Source organism: Sitophilus oryzae, unplaced genomic scaffold, assembly GCF_002938485.1.
Source record: "Sitophilus oryzae breed Bouriz unplaced genomic scaffold, Soryzae_2.0 scaffold_489_pilon_pilon, whole genome shotgun sequence".
NCBI lineage: Eukaryota > Metazoa > Arthropoda > Insecta > Coleoptera > Curculionidae > Sitophilus > Sitophilus oryzae.
Genome location: NW_022147072.1, coordinates 121,139 through 136,706, shown reverse-complemented (window position 1 = coordinate 136,706; position 15,568 = coordinate 121,139). Strand labels below are relative to the sequence as shown.

General features: G+C 30.3%; 1 protein-coding gene across 1 annotated transcript in view; it reads left to right on the top strand.

The window, feature by feature from the left end:
• Positions 1 to 15,568, top strand: part of LOC115886467 (calcium/calmodulin-dependent protein kinase type II alpha chain-like) — a 219,572-nt gene that overhangs the window by 98,569 nt on the left and 105,435 nt on the right. Inside the window, exon 2 of the mRNA XM_030905628.1 lies at positions 3,094 to 3,188. Coding sequence (XP_030761488.1) covers positions 3,094 to 3,188 — 95 coding nt within the window. The remainder of the gene's footprint in view (positions 1 to 3,093; positions 3,189 to 15,568) is intronic.

Sequence of the window (15,568 nt, the reverse complement as noted above, 5' to 3'; positions counted from 1 at the left end):
AAAAATAATATAAAATAAATAATATAAATATAATATAACATAAAAAATCGAATCATTCCCCGGAAGATGGATTGGAAATGGTAGAGCAGTATATTAGCCAGCGAGATTCCTGGACCTGTCGCCAAGGGGTGAGGGGGGGGGGACACTACTTGACGTCGTTTGTAAAAATGAAATCAATACATCTCAACATTTACTATAAAGAGTACAAAATGCATTCGGAAGTATAAGAAAAAAGTTCAAAGAGCTATAAATAAAATTGGACGAAAAATAAATTTGTGCAATAGGAAGGGTGGTAATCCTTTCGAACATGTAGAGCATTAGAAACTAATTTGTAGAAGTTGACTTATTTATAGTAACTACGAAATTCAAATTCGCAATAAAAAAGTTAAAAATAATATCCTTAAATTGCTGACCTGGATATTATTTATTTGAATCTTCTAATTTGCTCGATTTTCCTTCTTCAGTGTTAATTAGCGCTGATATTGTTGCGATGAATATAATCAGATTAAATTATTTGAAAAACCTGAGTCGGATTTGAAATTAATTTAAATAATAATTAAATAGTTTTGTTGTGGTTAAGGTACCCAAAACAAAAAAAGTATAAAGTGTGGCATATCATTGTACTCAGGAGACCGAGTTCTTTCAAAACTTGAAATAAAAAATGCAGGTCTGTATTTAAAAAAATTAAGTTGGCCTCTATATCTCATAAATTATCAGCTAAATTATTATTAAATTCTAAAAATACTATCAAATAGCCCTAATAAAGTGGCCATGAGAAAGTGCTATTAGTTTTTTGATTTTCTAAAACGTTATGAAAAAATAAAATTGATTTTCAAAAAAAAATCCGTTTTTCCAAAAAACTCAGCAATCCTTGAAATGTTTAAAACTTTTTTGATGACATCTTGGTGAACATCCCAAAGCATAACTTTGCCCCATTTGTGCAATTTAATCATGTTCGTATATCTATTACGGTTACCGAGATACCAATGCTCGTACCTTGAATTTGTAGCATCCTGTATAATTGTCTGTGTATGTACCTATAGTTTAACAGTTAAAAAAATTAATAAAAATCAGTTGTTTAGTTTTGAAGTTTTTTTAGTATAGGTATTAAAACTTTATAATATGCTGCAATAACACATACCTACTCTTTCTACGGTTCTCAGTTAAAATAATTCTTCCATTCTCAGAAGATCTCAAAGATCTATGTTTTTAGATGGCTATAACTTTTTTATTTTTTCAGATAAAGAAACGAGAATTGGTACGTTAGTATATATGACATAAATCAGGATTGATACACGTATTCATTTGATTTGTATTGAATGCTGTTTCACCGTAAATAACAACAACTTTTGATTTTTAATGACACCCTCGATATTTCTATTATTTTATTCGATAGAAAATGACACTCTAAATAGAATGACATATCATAATATCGACTTTTGTCGTTTTCTGAATGGCATCTGAAAAAAAGACGAACAAAAAAGTCATTGATTTTTTAAATTTAGATCACCAATAGGCGACTACGTATTAATTTTTTATAATTTGTTCCATATACAGACTTTTCGACCTCTATTCTAATGCAAATCTATATTTTTTTAGTCTGTATCAGTTTTTTCTCAATTGGAAACAAAGTTAAGGGTTTTATTAAATTGTCACTAGTGCAATCAGAACGTTGCTTGAATTAATGAGATCGGGATGCAATTAAATGTTAATTTTGGCGGTCATCGGTAAAGTACTCCCATCGAAATTACTTTCCATTGATTTTCCACCTATCTCTATATCGATTTCCGTCATTACGTCGGTTTATTTTCAATTCTAATCTTTTACACTTTCAAATGCATCTGAATTTTAGCTTCTAAATCATTTTCAATTTGTATTGAGGTGTTGACGACCGAAGGAAATTTATAAAATCGGATTTACTTGAAATATAGAGCAAAATGAAAATCGTTTAGAGTGAAATATGATATTTAAATTATATTTCACTTATATTTTTTACAGATTTATTTATATTTTACTATACCGGGTGCGTCTCAAAAGTGGTTCACCCCTATAATTATTTTTATTTTTTCATATAAAAAAAACTAGATTTGGTATGTTAGTATATGACATAAATTACAATTGATTGACGTATTCAATTGTTTTTGGTCACTTCCTGTTTCACCGGAAATGACTACCACTTTTGATTTTTAAATTAATAATAATAATTTTTTTTAATTTTTTACTTTATTCTGAATAGAATGACATATCATACGTCAACTTTTGACATTCTCGCTTAATGAAAAATCGTATTTTAAATTTCTAGAGTACCATGGCTATGTTAAAAACACTAATTTTTAATCAAGGGGTTTTGGAAAAATAGATTTGATTGTCTAATGTTTTTAGTGTTTTTTTCTGATCGGTTAAAAGATGCCCAAATCGTATTTTTAATCATATCTCAATTTTTTCAAATGGAACGAGGATGGCTCATTAGCATATTTGGAAAAGGCATTTTTTTACGAATAATTTGATACCACACACTTGGTATTTCGAGTCAAATTTTCGTTATGAACCGCATGTTATAATTTCAAATATACCATGTTGGAAAATGTCAAAGTTGACGTATTATATGTAATTCTATTCAGAGTGTTATTTTCTATCGAATAAAGTAAAAAAAATACGGGGGTGCCATTTAAAAATCAAAAGTTGTAGTCATTTCCGGTGAAACAGGAAGTGACCAAAATCAATTGAATATACCAATCAATCCTAATTTATGTCATATACTAACATACCAAATCTCGTTTTTTTAACTGAAAATATAAAAAAGTTATAGGGGTGAGTAATTTTTGAGACTCACCCGGTATACAAATAATAAAACATTTTTTATTTGTTTGAATATACGTACAAGTTAAATAATTTAAAAAAGTAATAACTCGGCCGTTTTATCATATTTATAAAAATATAACTTTTCTTGCGAAAGACCTACTTTTAAAACGATGAAATATTTCCTTTAGGAGCAGAATTTATAGTTGCGTCATATGTATATATACCGGTACTTTACTTTAATGGCAAGGTGAAAAAGGCAAGCCATAACTAAAATGTATGTTTCATTTCCAGGGGTGCATTCTCGGTGGTCAGAAGATGCGTCCAGAAATCTACAGGGCTGGAATTTGCCGCAAAAATTATTAATACGAAAAAATTATCTGCTAGAGGTAAGTTAGAAATGAACATTTTATTTACGCCTGACGAAGCATCCATTTTTTTAACATTATACAGTGTCATACATAAAGTCCTCATGGTGGGATGTTTTCATTTATTGATCTAGGTGAAAACTGAAAAACAAATAAATTGAAACTGAACAGGCAACAATGTAAAAAGAGGCAAATGCCTACTTACAGTTCATATCAATGACTAAATAATACAAGGACTTATAACATCCGAGATCAAATTGTTACCATTCTTCCAAACAGTGCCATGGCACATATTTTTTTAAGTTAGCTGCTTGAAGAAATATTTCTATTTTTGATAAATGTTTTGACTACGCCTATGGTGTATGCGGTGATATCATACTAATTAATTACGAAAAAAACTATTGAATGAATTAGACTATCGAATGGTTAATGAATGAATGATTTCAACTATCGAATGGTTTTATTCGAATAAAATCATTCATTCATTTGTAAACTAAAGCATATGTGACAACTTCGCCGTGCGACTAAATGGTTATCGTTGAGCCACGACTATCGAATGCTTTTGATAAATGAAATTTAGTATTCGTTTGGATTTTGTATGCGTCAGTGCATTATTGGTTCTTCCAAATTTTATAACTTCGCCGTATAAATACTGTGCTATTTTTTGCGTTTATTAAAATAGTTAAAATACTAAAATAGTAGTTATTTTTTAATTTTATTTATTGACGATTGTGTGCATGTGCAGGTGGTCAAAATTTTTCCGATAATTTGTGTGGTTTTCCGTAGTCCGATCTTTCAATTATTTCATTTTATATGGTATATGGTCTATTTTTTAATGGGAAATTTTGAGAAGTAGCAATTTTTAAGAGAGATGAGATGAACTTACAATTAATTTTAAAAATACATGTTTGTATTTTAGATGTTTTAATAATATGAATTAGTTGAACTTAATAATCATATTTAAGTAATGTGGTTGTATAATCATATTTAAGTAAATGGTTATCGAACTCAAACTATGGGGTGAGAAAATTAAAATGAAAGTTTTACACGTGCTAATTCAAAAAAAAAGTTAACGATGTTTATATTTTGTTTATGCTAATTCTCTTACATGTAGTTTTTTGCGAAGAAAAAATATTTCATTTATTTTTTAAAGTAAATGCCAGTAAAAGTAAATATAATTTTTAAATAGTAATATAAAGCACCTAATATAAGTAATTTTGATTTCTAATTTTTTATTTATATTTTCCTTCCATTACACTGCATGCTTAGAAAATTAATAAATGTTTATATTTCATGATTTTAAAATTTGTTGTTAATATAACAAATTAGTTCTGTAATTATTATTATTTAATAAACCAACGTTGCCAAAAAAATTAGAGACTATATTATTTTTAAATAGGATCTAATATAAATAATTTTGACATCTAATTTGTTGTTTATATTTTGCTACTACTAAAAAAAATATTTATATTAAATCATTTTAAATTTTGTTGTTAATAGGTATAACAAATTATTGCTGTTATTATTATTTATTAAACCAGTCTTTGCTTAAAAACATTAAAAATCATTTTCTTACATCCAAAATAACAAGTATTATTGCAGTGTAACAACAGAATATTAATAAAAAAAAATGCAGAATATACAGACATACTATCCCTAACTAACTAAAGCCAAACAATAATATTCTTTGGTAATATCAACTAATACAAAAATATGGCAACAGCGCCCTTCATAATGTATTTTCTGTGTAAATACTAGCACCTCAATAAAAAAAAATAATGTGTCCTTATCTATATATATGACTCCGCAAAAATCAAAGATGCCGGCTTCTTTCATAGCATTGCCACCGACCGCTTTCTCGGAAAAAAACCTACGTCGCCGAGCGACAACTAAAATTCAGTTAATATTTTATTATAATCGATCCTGACGAATAAATGAATTTCATAAATGAATGAATTTTATAAATGAATGAATTTTATAAATGAATGAATTTTATAAATGAATGAATTTTATAAATGAATGGTTTTTGCTGCCGAATTACTAGAATACAATATTTCAAGGCAGATGACGGATCTATTCGATAATTTTTATTCGAATAGTTTTCAACGAATGTTTTCTTACTAACTATCGAATTATTCGAATGAATTGCAACTATCGAATGTTTCGATAGTATTCATTCGATAGTTCCCACTACTAATATCAAGTATACATATACAGGGTGGTCCGAACTGTATCCCGGAATCTTCGGCAGCATATTCTGCAGATAAAAATAAGTCAAAAAGTTCGTATAAATGTATGTCCTAAAATGCTTAGTTTCTGAGATACAGGGTGTGGAAGTTTTATTTTTATTTCGATTTTTCCAAATAATTTCTGAAGTCCCTAATGTCAATATATTTGGATGAAAATTGGTGTCTGTGTTTTTTTTGATATTTTTTGAGAAATTTGATTTTGATATCAATATGCCTCCTATTTGTAGGGGGGCGCCACCTATATGTATTTAAACTGTTTTGAAGAGTAATAACTTTTCGTCCGTACATGTATGAAACTACTGTGTGAAAAAAATATACATTTCCGTGGTTTTTTTACCTAAAAAATATTTTTTGGTAAAAATTGCTACGAGCAACCGTTCTCAAGATATTTAAAATAGAATAGTCAAGACATGTCATTGTTGACAAAAAATAAACATGTTGAGTAGATGGGAACTTTTTATTTTTTTAAATTAATCATAAATTTTTCTTCGAAAAAATGATGATAAAACAGTTTCTCTTGAACTTTTGGCACAAAAACATATCAAATTTATGATTTCAGTCTAATAACTATTTAATCAACATGTTTAATTTATGTCAATGATGACAGGTATTGATAATTTCGATTCAAAATATCTCGAGAACTATTAGTCGTTGCGATTTTTACCAAGGGACCTTTTTTACGAAAAAAACATTGTGAATGTATATTTTTTTACTCAATAGTTTTATACGGGTACGGGCGAAAAGTTATTACTTTTCAAACCAATTAAAAATATGTAGGTGGCGCCTTCTACAAGTAGGAATCATATTGATATCAAAATCAAATTTATCATGTCAAAAAACTCCTATACACCAATTTTCATCCAAATATTGACGTTACTTCAGAATTTATTTGGAAAAAATCGAATGAAATTTCTACACCCTGTATCTTCGAAACTAAGCATTTTAGGACATACATTTATAGGAACTTTTTTACTTATTTTTATCTGCAGAATATGTTGCAGAAATTTCCGGAATACAGTTCGGATCACCCTGTATAATATTAGGAAAATAATTATGGAGTTCACTAAGAAAACGCTTAAAAATTAGAGTGGACTGTTTATTTACCTATGAAACGAAACTCCTGGCTCTTTCTTATCGCTGCGGCTTTTATACTTGAAAGTTGAACAACTAATCACCATTGTAATAAAGTTAATACATAGTTCACCACACACAAACTATCAAAAATCGCTAAGATTCTCGCTGATGATCAGCAGATGACTCATTCGTTACACCCAAAAAAATGGCGTCTAACATCACAAATTCTGCTGCAGCCCGTATAGGGGCGTTATTGTCCTCGTATTCTTTAGATATAGGTTCATATTAATAAACTTTTAGTCACGTGATTAAGCCTGACCGGCACAGCGTTTCCCACTTTTACATATTTTCTTTTAATCAAAATATTTTAGGAAACAAAAATAAATTAATTATAAATATATAAACAGTTATTATTTACATCAACGAAACTCACCTCCTTAACAGCACTTAACGGACATACAGGGCCCACAAAATAATTACTACCACTTCCCTGTTCAAAATATTCTAATAAAGTTGCGATGAGTTTTTTACGGCTATTAAGGTATCTTGTACACTTCGCACTAAAAGAGGTTCTAAAAAGAACAATGTTCGACTGCAAGGTCTGCTAGAAAGCATTTTTAAGCTTAAAGTATCACAATACTATTTATTTAAACCAAAAACTCGTAATACAAAACTAAAGTGTCAAAACGAATGACAATGTCAGGAAATGAATAAATAAATTTGTCAACTTGACATTTTTTACAGCAGAGCTACCACCTGAATCCCCAGCGCGAAATTTAAATTCCAGTTAGTCAGCCCGGCGACAAATATGTTGCCTGGTTGACAACCATGAATTAAAAAATCGCGCCCTCGATTACATAACTAAAAGTTTAATTGGTATCAAATATACGTTGTCAACTTATGATTTTACTAATGTCTAATTAGAACAAGTTTTTTATTACCTAAAATTCCTTTAAGATACACTAGGGATACACTAACAGTAGGTATATATTAAAAAAAAATTAAAAGTATTAAATTAATATTGTTAAAACTACATTTGACAAAATATAGGTTGACAACTTAAGTTACGTTGGCATTTGCCTGGTTTTCCCTTGTTACCTGTTCAGTTTTAATTCAAAAGTAGATGCAGCTTTTCCTAAATTAGTTAAAATCGGCTTCTTCAAAACTGATAAAATTTGACATCTGTATTTGCCATGCGTTACCCTTTAGTTAGAACTCCTATTTACGACTTCGCTGTAAAATAAAACTTCCTTTTTTTATTTTGGAACTATTATTTGGATTTTAATGTAGGTCACTGTATTTTTGTAATAAAATTGCTCAATATTTGAAAACCTTTATAATTATATTTATATTTAGGTATCTGCGCTAAAATTACTAGATAGTATAAGAAAGAAAAAAATAGTACTAAAGCTAAATATACCTACTTACAATTACGAGTAGGTATATGTCTATTTGTGTGCATTCCAACTTATTACAAAATAATACAATCTCATTAGTTTTTCATTAGGTATATGTTCGCCCACAGATGATATTTTTGGAAAATCCGATTTAAAGCTATAAGATCGGTTTTTGCGGTTGTTCCGTTACCGCCTCTGTAATTTCGATAATCGATTTCTGCGTCCATAACTAATCAGCTTATTGCCTATTATGCTCGACATTTAATATTAATTAAAATTAGAGTGTTTCAAATAATGATTCTTGATTTGTAATTGTAATACATACATATACAGGGTGGCCCATTAGTTTGAATTAGTCCAATATCTGCGTTGTTAACAAAGATATGAGAAAAAGTTTTATACAGATGAATATACATGATGAAGAGGGAATAACGTGTTCACGATGGCCAGTTAATTTACCAGATATGAACGTAATTGAACAGACTTGGGTCTTCCTATAATCACGAATAATTGACATTAAGAAAATTGAGAATTGCAGCAATCGAAGAATGGGAAGAAATTCCAGGTTTACCTAGATAATCTGATAGGTAGCATGTCAAAACATCTGAAACAGTATTAAATCTAATGCCGGGTCCAGACCAAGGCGACAAAAAGTAAACACGATCTTGAGACAAATAAGACAAACTTGCAACAAACAATGGGGAATTCTGACAAGACAAACTTGAGACAAATTGTCCACATCGCAAGAACAAAAGTACAAGTCAAAAATTTAGTTGTTGCGAATGAGTTTTATTAATCATGTGTGATTTCACTAGTCTCCTACTGTTGGCAGCACACGTCATACACACTGCGCAGACAAATTGTCGTAAAATATACGATCAAAACACAGACACTTTGATCTTTACCGACTCGAGACGGGACATTTAATTAATTACGGGAGTCTCCGAATTTTGAAACAAAACAAAAATGAGACAAAAATGTCGCAGAAATGTATTGGATTTGTCGCAATTTTGTCGTTAAACATGAATATTTCTGTATTGTCGTTGTTTTGTCTGCTTGGTCTGGACCCAGCATAAGAGTCTATTAATTTCAATACTTTTCATCATTCTTTTTTTTACACTTTGAATTTAAATATAATTTTTAAACTTTATAAATCAATTTTCTATTGTGTATTAAATTGAGTAATAAGCGTGTATAATACAGAAATAGCTTTTTCATGTGGTCTAAACTAAGTCATGATTAATTTCTAACTTATAAATTAATATTTCCTGGAACGTGTTTTGATTTTACCAAACGTTCATAATATACAACAATTTTGGACATATACATATGTACGTGTATACAGGATGATTAAACGAGAGATTTTTTACTTTCATTCTTTTTATAAAATACTAGCTGAGCTTCGTACCGCCTTGCAATAAAGTGAAGTGAAGTCTGGATTAATGAAAGTGAAGTCTGGACTAATGAAAGTAAAGTCTGGACTAATGATTGATTCCAGACTTCATTTCCTATTCAAAAAAAATAAAATTCTTGAAGGTGAGTTCAGGCTTAAACCACGTTCAAAATTTTAACAGGTTATTTCATTTTCATTAAGTGATTTCTTATCGTTGAAGTTAGTTCAAAAATTAGGTATTTGGCGACAATCAGAAAAAAAAATTATTGAGTCTCTTTCGAGGCTTAAACTATAGGCTTTTAATCATCTTATAATCTTATACTACAAGAAAAATATACCTAAATAAATTTTCAAAATGTGCGCTAACCCATTATGTAAAAAAATATGAATGAAAATCACAAACCAAAAACTTAATATAGGAGTTTTTGTGGAAGCCTGGATCATGGGTTACACTGTATGAGTATTAGGTGTTATTTCTAAAATAACAGTTGCAGATTACAGTTGAGGGTTGGAATCTTTGGTGTTACACAGCAAAATAAAACACTATATCACCACAATACACCAAAACACTTTTACTTTTACACTGGACGCGCGTTTCGCTAACCATGTTAGCATCATCAGCAGATGATTATAAACTGGTTTATAATTATCTGCGGATGATGCTAACATGATTAGTGAAACGCGCGAATTATTTTATAATTGTCGTTTGTTATACAACTTGTTGTTCCTTATAGATAAGAAAGAACATTGGCAAACTGTTGTTTCTAAACAACAGTTTTAAAACAAATGTTTCTTTATTTTACAACCGTAGCCGCCGCGCCGGGTCGTCTACAGCCTTTAATAAATTAAATTACGTATCAGATCTCTGCCAGATTGATGTAAATAAAACTTCTATATTTTATTGGATTTAAATAATTTCCTACTTGAAATGGACGTTTAATGGACTTATCGACCTTTTCAGAGCGGTCTATTACTCAGATATTCCGGGAAATTATAATCAAAATGTCGTTAAAGTACATCGTACAGTGTCCTAGTTTGTGAAAAGGTTTCTCAACAGTTAACGTACCTATATTATTAAAGTTTGATTAAGTTCTCCGTATTTCCTATTAATACGATCGGAAATTTATACGAGTAGGTAAAATATCAACTTTTCTTATTGGCCTATTAAAAGTTTATGATTTTTGTTCTGCCTGAAGAAGTTTTATTCGATACTAATCGCATTAAAGAAAATGGAAGGAAAAGTTGTATATAGAAAATATTTCATCATTAATATAAATGTCTTTTAGAAACTTTTTAACTACATCCACTTTAATTTTCATATAATTGATTGTTTATTTTAATGACGATCATAAGAATACTAAAAAATATTATATCATAAAAGCTCTATTTTATTTTTAAAGGAAGCACCAAGACCAAGTTAACAAATAGTCTTGGTCTTGGTCTTGGTCTTACCCAGAGTTGTTAAACTACACGTAGTAATTAATAAGTGTGTGTCAAGTTATGTGAACCCAGACTCAATGAAGACACTATACTGTGGGAATTTTGAGGCACTGCTGAGATATGGAATTATTCTCTGGGGATCAAATTCAGAAACTGCAAAAATTTTTGTGATTCAGAAAAGAATTATAAGACTTATAAAGCAACTTCAATACAGAGAAAGCTGTCGAGGACACTTTAAATCCTTCGGAATTATGACGCTTCCAGCTCTTTATATATATGAGTGTTTAATATTCATCTTCAAACATAAGTCCCTATTTGAAATGGAAAAATCTCATGAATACCAAACAAGATCCAGTGATGCTAAGTTCCCCTCACATCGTCTCACCCTGACTGAAAAAAATCCAGTATATATGTGTGTAAAGTTTTACAATAGCCTCCATGAAGACATAAGAGCAATCGAAAGTCAAGAAACCTATAAGAAATCATTGAAAAAACTCTTAATTGAATTGGAACCCTACTCAATCAATGAATTCTTAATATAAAAGTCTCTTCACTGCTGACAATATTTTAATATGTCTATATATTTGTAATTTTATTGTACATATTTAGATCATTTTTGAAATAAATATTTTTATTATTATATTATTAATAAACTACATTTACTACATGTCACAAGTAGTTTTTAAATGTCGAGTAGTAAAATGTAGTTTATGTAACTAATGTAGTTTTTTAAATAACAGTGAAACATAACCTAAAAGCTTTGTTTGTTGATCAATTTAAAGAAATAAAAAATCTATATTTTGTAAATTTGTTCCTTATTATGTGATATTTTTGATACTTAGTAGTTAAAAATGCTTTTGCAAGACGTCGATGTCTCCATACCTTGCTCCATACCTTCTGGAAAGAGGGGAATTATGAAGTTGTGCCTTTAGATGTAAAAAATCATATATTCTCCTGAGTACTGGAGAATGTCTATGGAGAATTCTCCATAAGAATTTATAGTTTATTTTGTGTTCAATGTTACTTTGTATTTCGTAGAAAATACACTTTTGTTGAAAAAAAAAATTGTCTTTTTTTCTGATGTTGTTTAACTTATATAAATATAATATAACTTCATACTTCCATGATAAGAATTTGGCTTGATTTTTGTTTAAAGTCTAAATTGTTTATGTTTTACTATATTTTTGTAGGTAGTTTTTAACGTAGTTTTTGTGTAGTTTTTGAAGGTAGTTTTTAAAATTTTAAAACGTAGTTAATACGAAAAACTACACGTAGTTTATGGTGTAGTTTTTTGCTTCATAAACTACTTAACAACCCTGGTCTTACCCAGTCAAAATTTTGACTGGGTAAATAAATATTTTTGAGTAATTTTGTTGTATTATTTACTACTAGAAAGAGTAAAAAGTATATTAACCGTCATTTAAACCTCCTGAACAGCCCGCCATTAAAAACCGGAAACGGAAATAAATTTCATAAAATTGAAATTGTCATGTCTATGTCATGTCAAATGTCCCAGCCGCCATATCTGAAAATTAGTTACCCAGGCAGCCACGCTGTTTCCATAATTTAACATTGACTTGACACTTCTTCTTGTATTTATTATTTTATGGTTCAGACTGCTGAGCTGCGGATTTCTATCTAGACAGAGTTGGTACCGTCTCCGCACGCCGCCGCACAGTGGGGTATTTGACACTGATAGTTGATCGAAATTTTTTTATGTAGACCTTATATAAATTATTGCTATTTCTATTAAAGAGGAAATAATATCAACAAAATAAAGGATAATTTGTCGATTCTAAAAAAAAGAAAGAAAAATCACTGTTCCAGTGTTTCCACTGCCAATGCCACTAATGCCAGTAGTAATATCGCAACTAATACTACTAATGCTACGACCGATCCGCGAGCAATGCCCATACCACTAAAGTCGCTACTAATGCCAAATTGTGCTATACTGCTAATGGCACTAATGCGATCGCTTTGTACACAACAATGCCATCGCGGTTTACACCTCGCATTAGTATATCACTGATTGGCAAATTAGAGGAAACCAAGAATGTTTTTCTCACTTTATCAGCAAAGTCGCAAAAAGTCGCAGTATTTATTTTACTGTATGAAAGCCCAATGTTTACTAAGTAAAGCGTATATAGACAATATGCTGAATTCTTCGAAATGCGCAACTAAATCTCTAAGTATAATAAAAATGTCACAAATTTAATCAAATTTTCTGAACGCCTAACTTTTAGTTGCAAAAAAAAATCGTTTGTATAGAGAATATCAAAATAAATAATAGGTTTTTGTAGAATAGATACCTGCAGCTTGCTGAGCCATTTTCAATCAAAACAATAATATAAACGTAAAAAGAGCACAAGAACAACAACAATTTATAATTTTAAACATAAAATTTAGCCATACCTCTTATCTGTGAGAAGTAACAACTTTGACGTTTCGTTGAAACAAATGAATGCAACTAAACACACCCATAGCAACGCCATTCATGGCAGAGATGATTTAACTTATCATTTATCTTTTTTTGGGAAATCTTAAACACATTTGCTTTTTCGAATTTCGATCACCTTTTTCATGCTAATACCCTACCGTGCGCCGCTAACAGCATTTCAATAGCTCTACTTGATGTTGTTTGATCTAGTGTTACGGCTCCGAGAACATTAATATATTGATTTTATTCATCTTCTTTCTGATAATTTTTCGGACGCGGTTTTTGAAAAGATCCAAAATTGATTAAACTATCTTCTAACCTTTTAAAAATGGCTGGGTTTGGTTGCTCGCGCTCTGGATACCGCTTAAAATATAAATCAGCTGCCATTTGTTTATGTTTGTTAGACTCAATATAACATTCTAACATATTATATTTCTCAAAATTTTCTTACTAGTCCGTTCATAGTCATAGTCTTGCTGCAAGACTCTTGCAAGTCTCTTGCTTCTAAGTATATAAGTATAGATAGATCTCATTGTGAAACTATGATGTGCCAAAATTCTCCGAGATAGATGTTGTAGTTCTCTAGAAACTTCTAATGCACGCCCAGCCTGGGACACCCTGTATGTCTTCTAGATAAGTCTAGCATAGTATTGCGAAACACCTCAAACCTGGTCCTGCTCCCAGCGGGGCAGCTACACACATGCTTCATGGTTTCGTCATTTTCCATAGTCCAGCATAGTTTTTTCCACACAATTCAAATATGGTCATGCTTTCAGCGGGGCAGGTATATAATATGACGTGCTTTATAGTTTCGTCATTTTCCATGCAGAGTCGGCATTTGGCGTCTTCCACTATCCTCTGCAGATGTGATCTCCATACTGCAGTGAGCATACGCGTACCATTTCTATTAGCCTTCAAGGTTCTCAGGTTCTGCGTTTTGATGAGCGTGCTTAGATTCTCTTGAAATGATCCATTCCGATACCTAAGCCGGTACTGTCGTTCCATTCCTGAAACATCATTCCCCTATCCATTCACAGAGCCGGTCTCTTGTGAAATTTTCAGAGACATTAAGTGTCGCTCCCACGAATGACGTACCTGCATCTAAATCTTTATCTTTCTGGTACTTGGATACTGATTAAGTTCCTATTTATGAGTAATATTCTTATTTTAGCAGAAAAAGTGTTTCAACTTTGTAATTAATATTTAGTATTTGAATATTACAAAAAATATTTACTTTATTGGATTGATGAGAAGAACTTTCTTTCTTTAAAAATGAAAAAGGTTTTTTTACTTATTTTTTGCAAACAGCATTCTCGACATAATATGTCGATATAGCTTTAGTTTGTAAAAGTGTTTTATTTACGATGTTAGACGAAAGAAAAAAGAAAAATCAACAAAAAGCTAGCGATTGACGAACAGGATCGATAAAAAACAAACAAGAACTTACTGATTTCCAATGCAATCGTGGAAATGTTACGGAGGATGAAGATATAGGATGAAATAAAATCAACCAGGAGAAAAGAGGAAAAACAAATATCAACGTACGTTTCTCCGTAATTTGCTTCTACAACCATAAATTTTAGATTTATCGAGAGATTTATTGGTTTGGCTTCAGGGACAGTTTCCTAAAGTAGTATCCTTTAGTTTTTCTAAATTGACAAATTCAATTTATGTAGTTTTAGGGTAAAGTAATCTTACTTTATTATTTTGAACCTATCACTGGAAAATATTAGATAGAAGGAAAGTTTTTAATTCAAACTGAATGATGGTTATTGAAAAAGAACCAAGGAACATTGAATTAGTTATTATCAAAAATTGAAGATATACAAGGTGGCGCATGGCGCCTCTCATACGCCGCAGAAGCTCCAAGGAGAACGGTAGTTTATATCGAAATGAAATTTTGGCAGCATATGTAGGTTAACTGAAAGCATTTTTTAAAAATATATAGAATTATACAGGGTGTCCCCAGAAAAAGTTACACATCAAAGTTGTGTTTTTTCTAATAGAATATCCCTATATATTAATTAAATTTCGGATTCTAGGAAAAAAATAAAGGTGGGTTTCACTAAAGAAGCATATACCTAAAATCTAAGGATTTTGACATATTTCACATTTTGTGAAAATGAAGAGTATAAATTTTAAATTTCGATAATAGCTACCTAAATTTTAGATGACGTTGTATAGCCTGATATTTAATTACAGTAGCCCTTGTATGTTAAACCAAATTGAAATTTGACCCGAAAAGTTATACAGGGTGAGACAAAATTAATATGGAACATTAGTCACTTTTAAAAGCAAGTTACTCCTTTATTTTAAATGGAACACCCAGTATATTTTTCCGCTGTTCAATGGGGAATTTATATATTTTCAAAATATTATTAAGGTTGCCTACTTCTCAGACAAAGATTTTC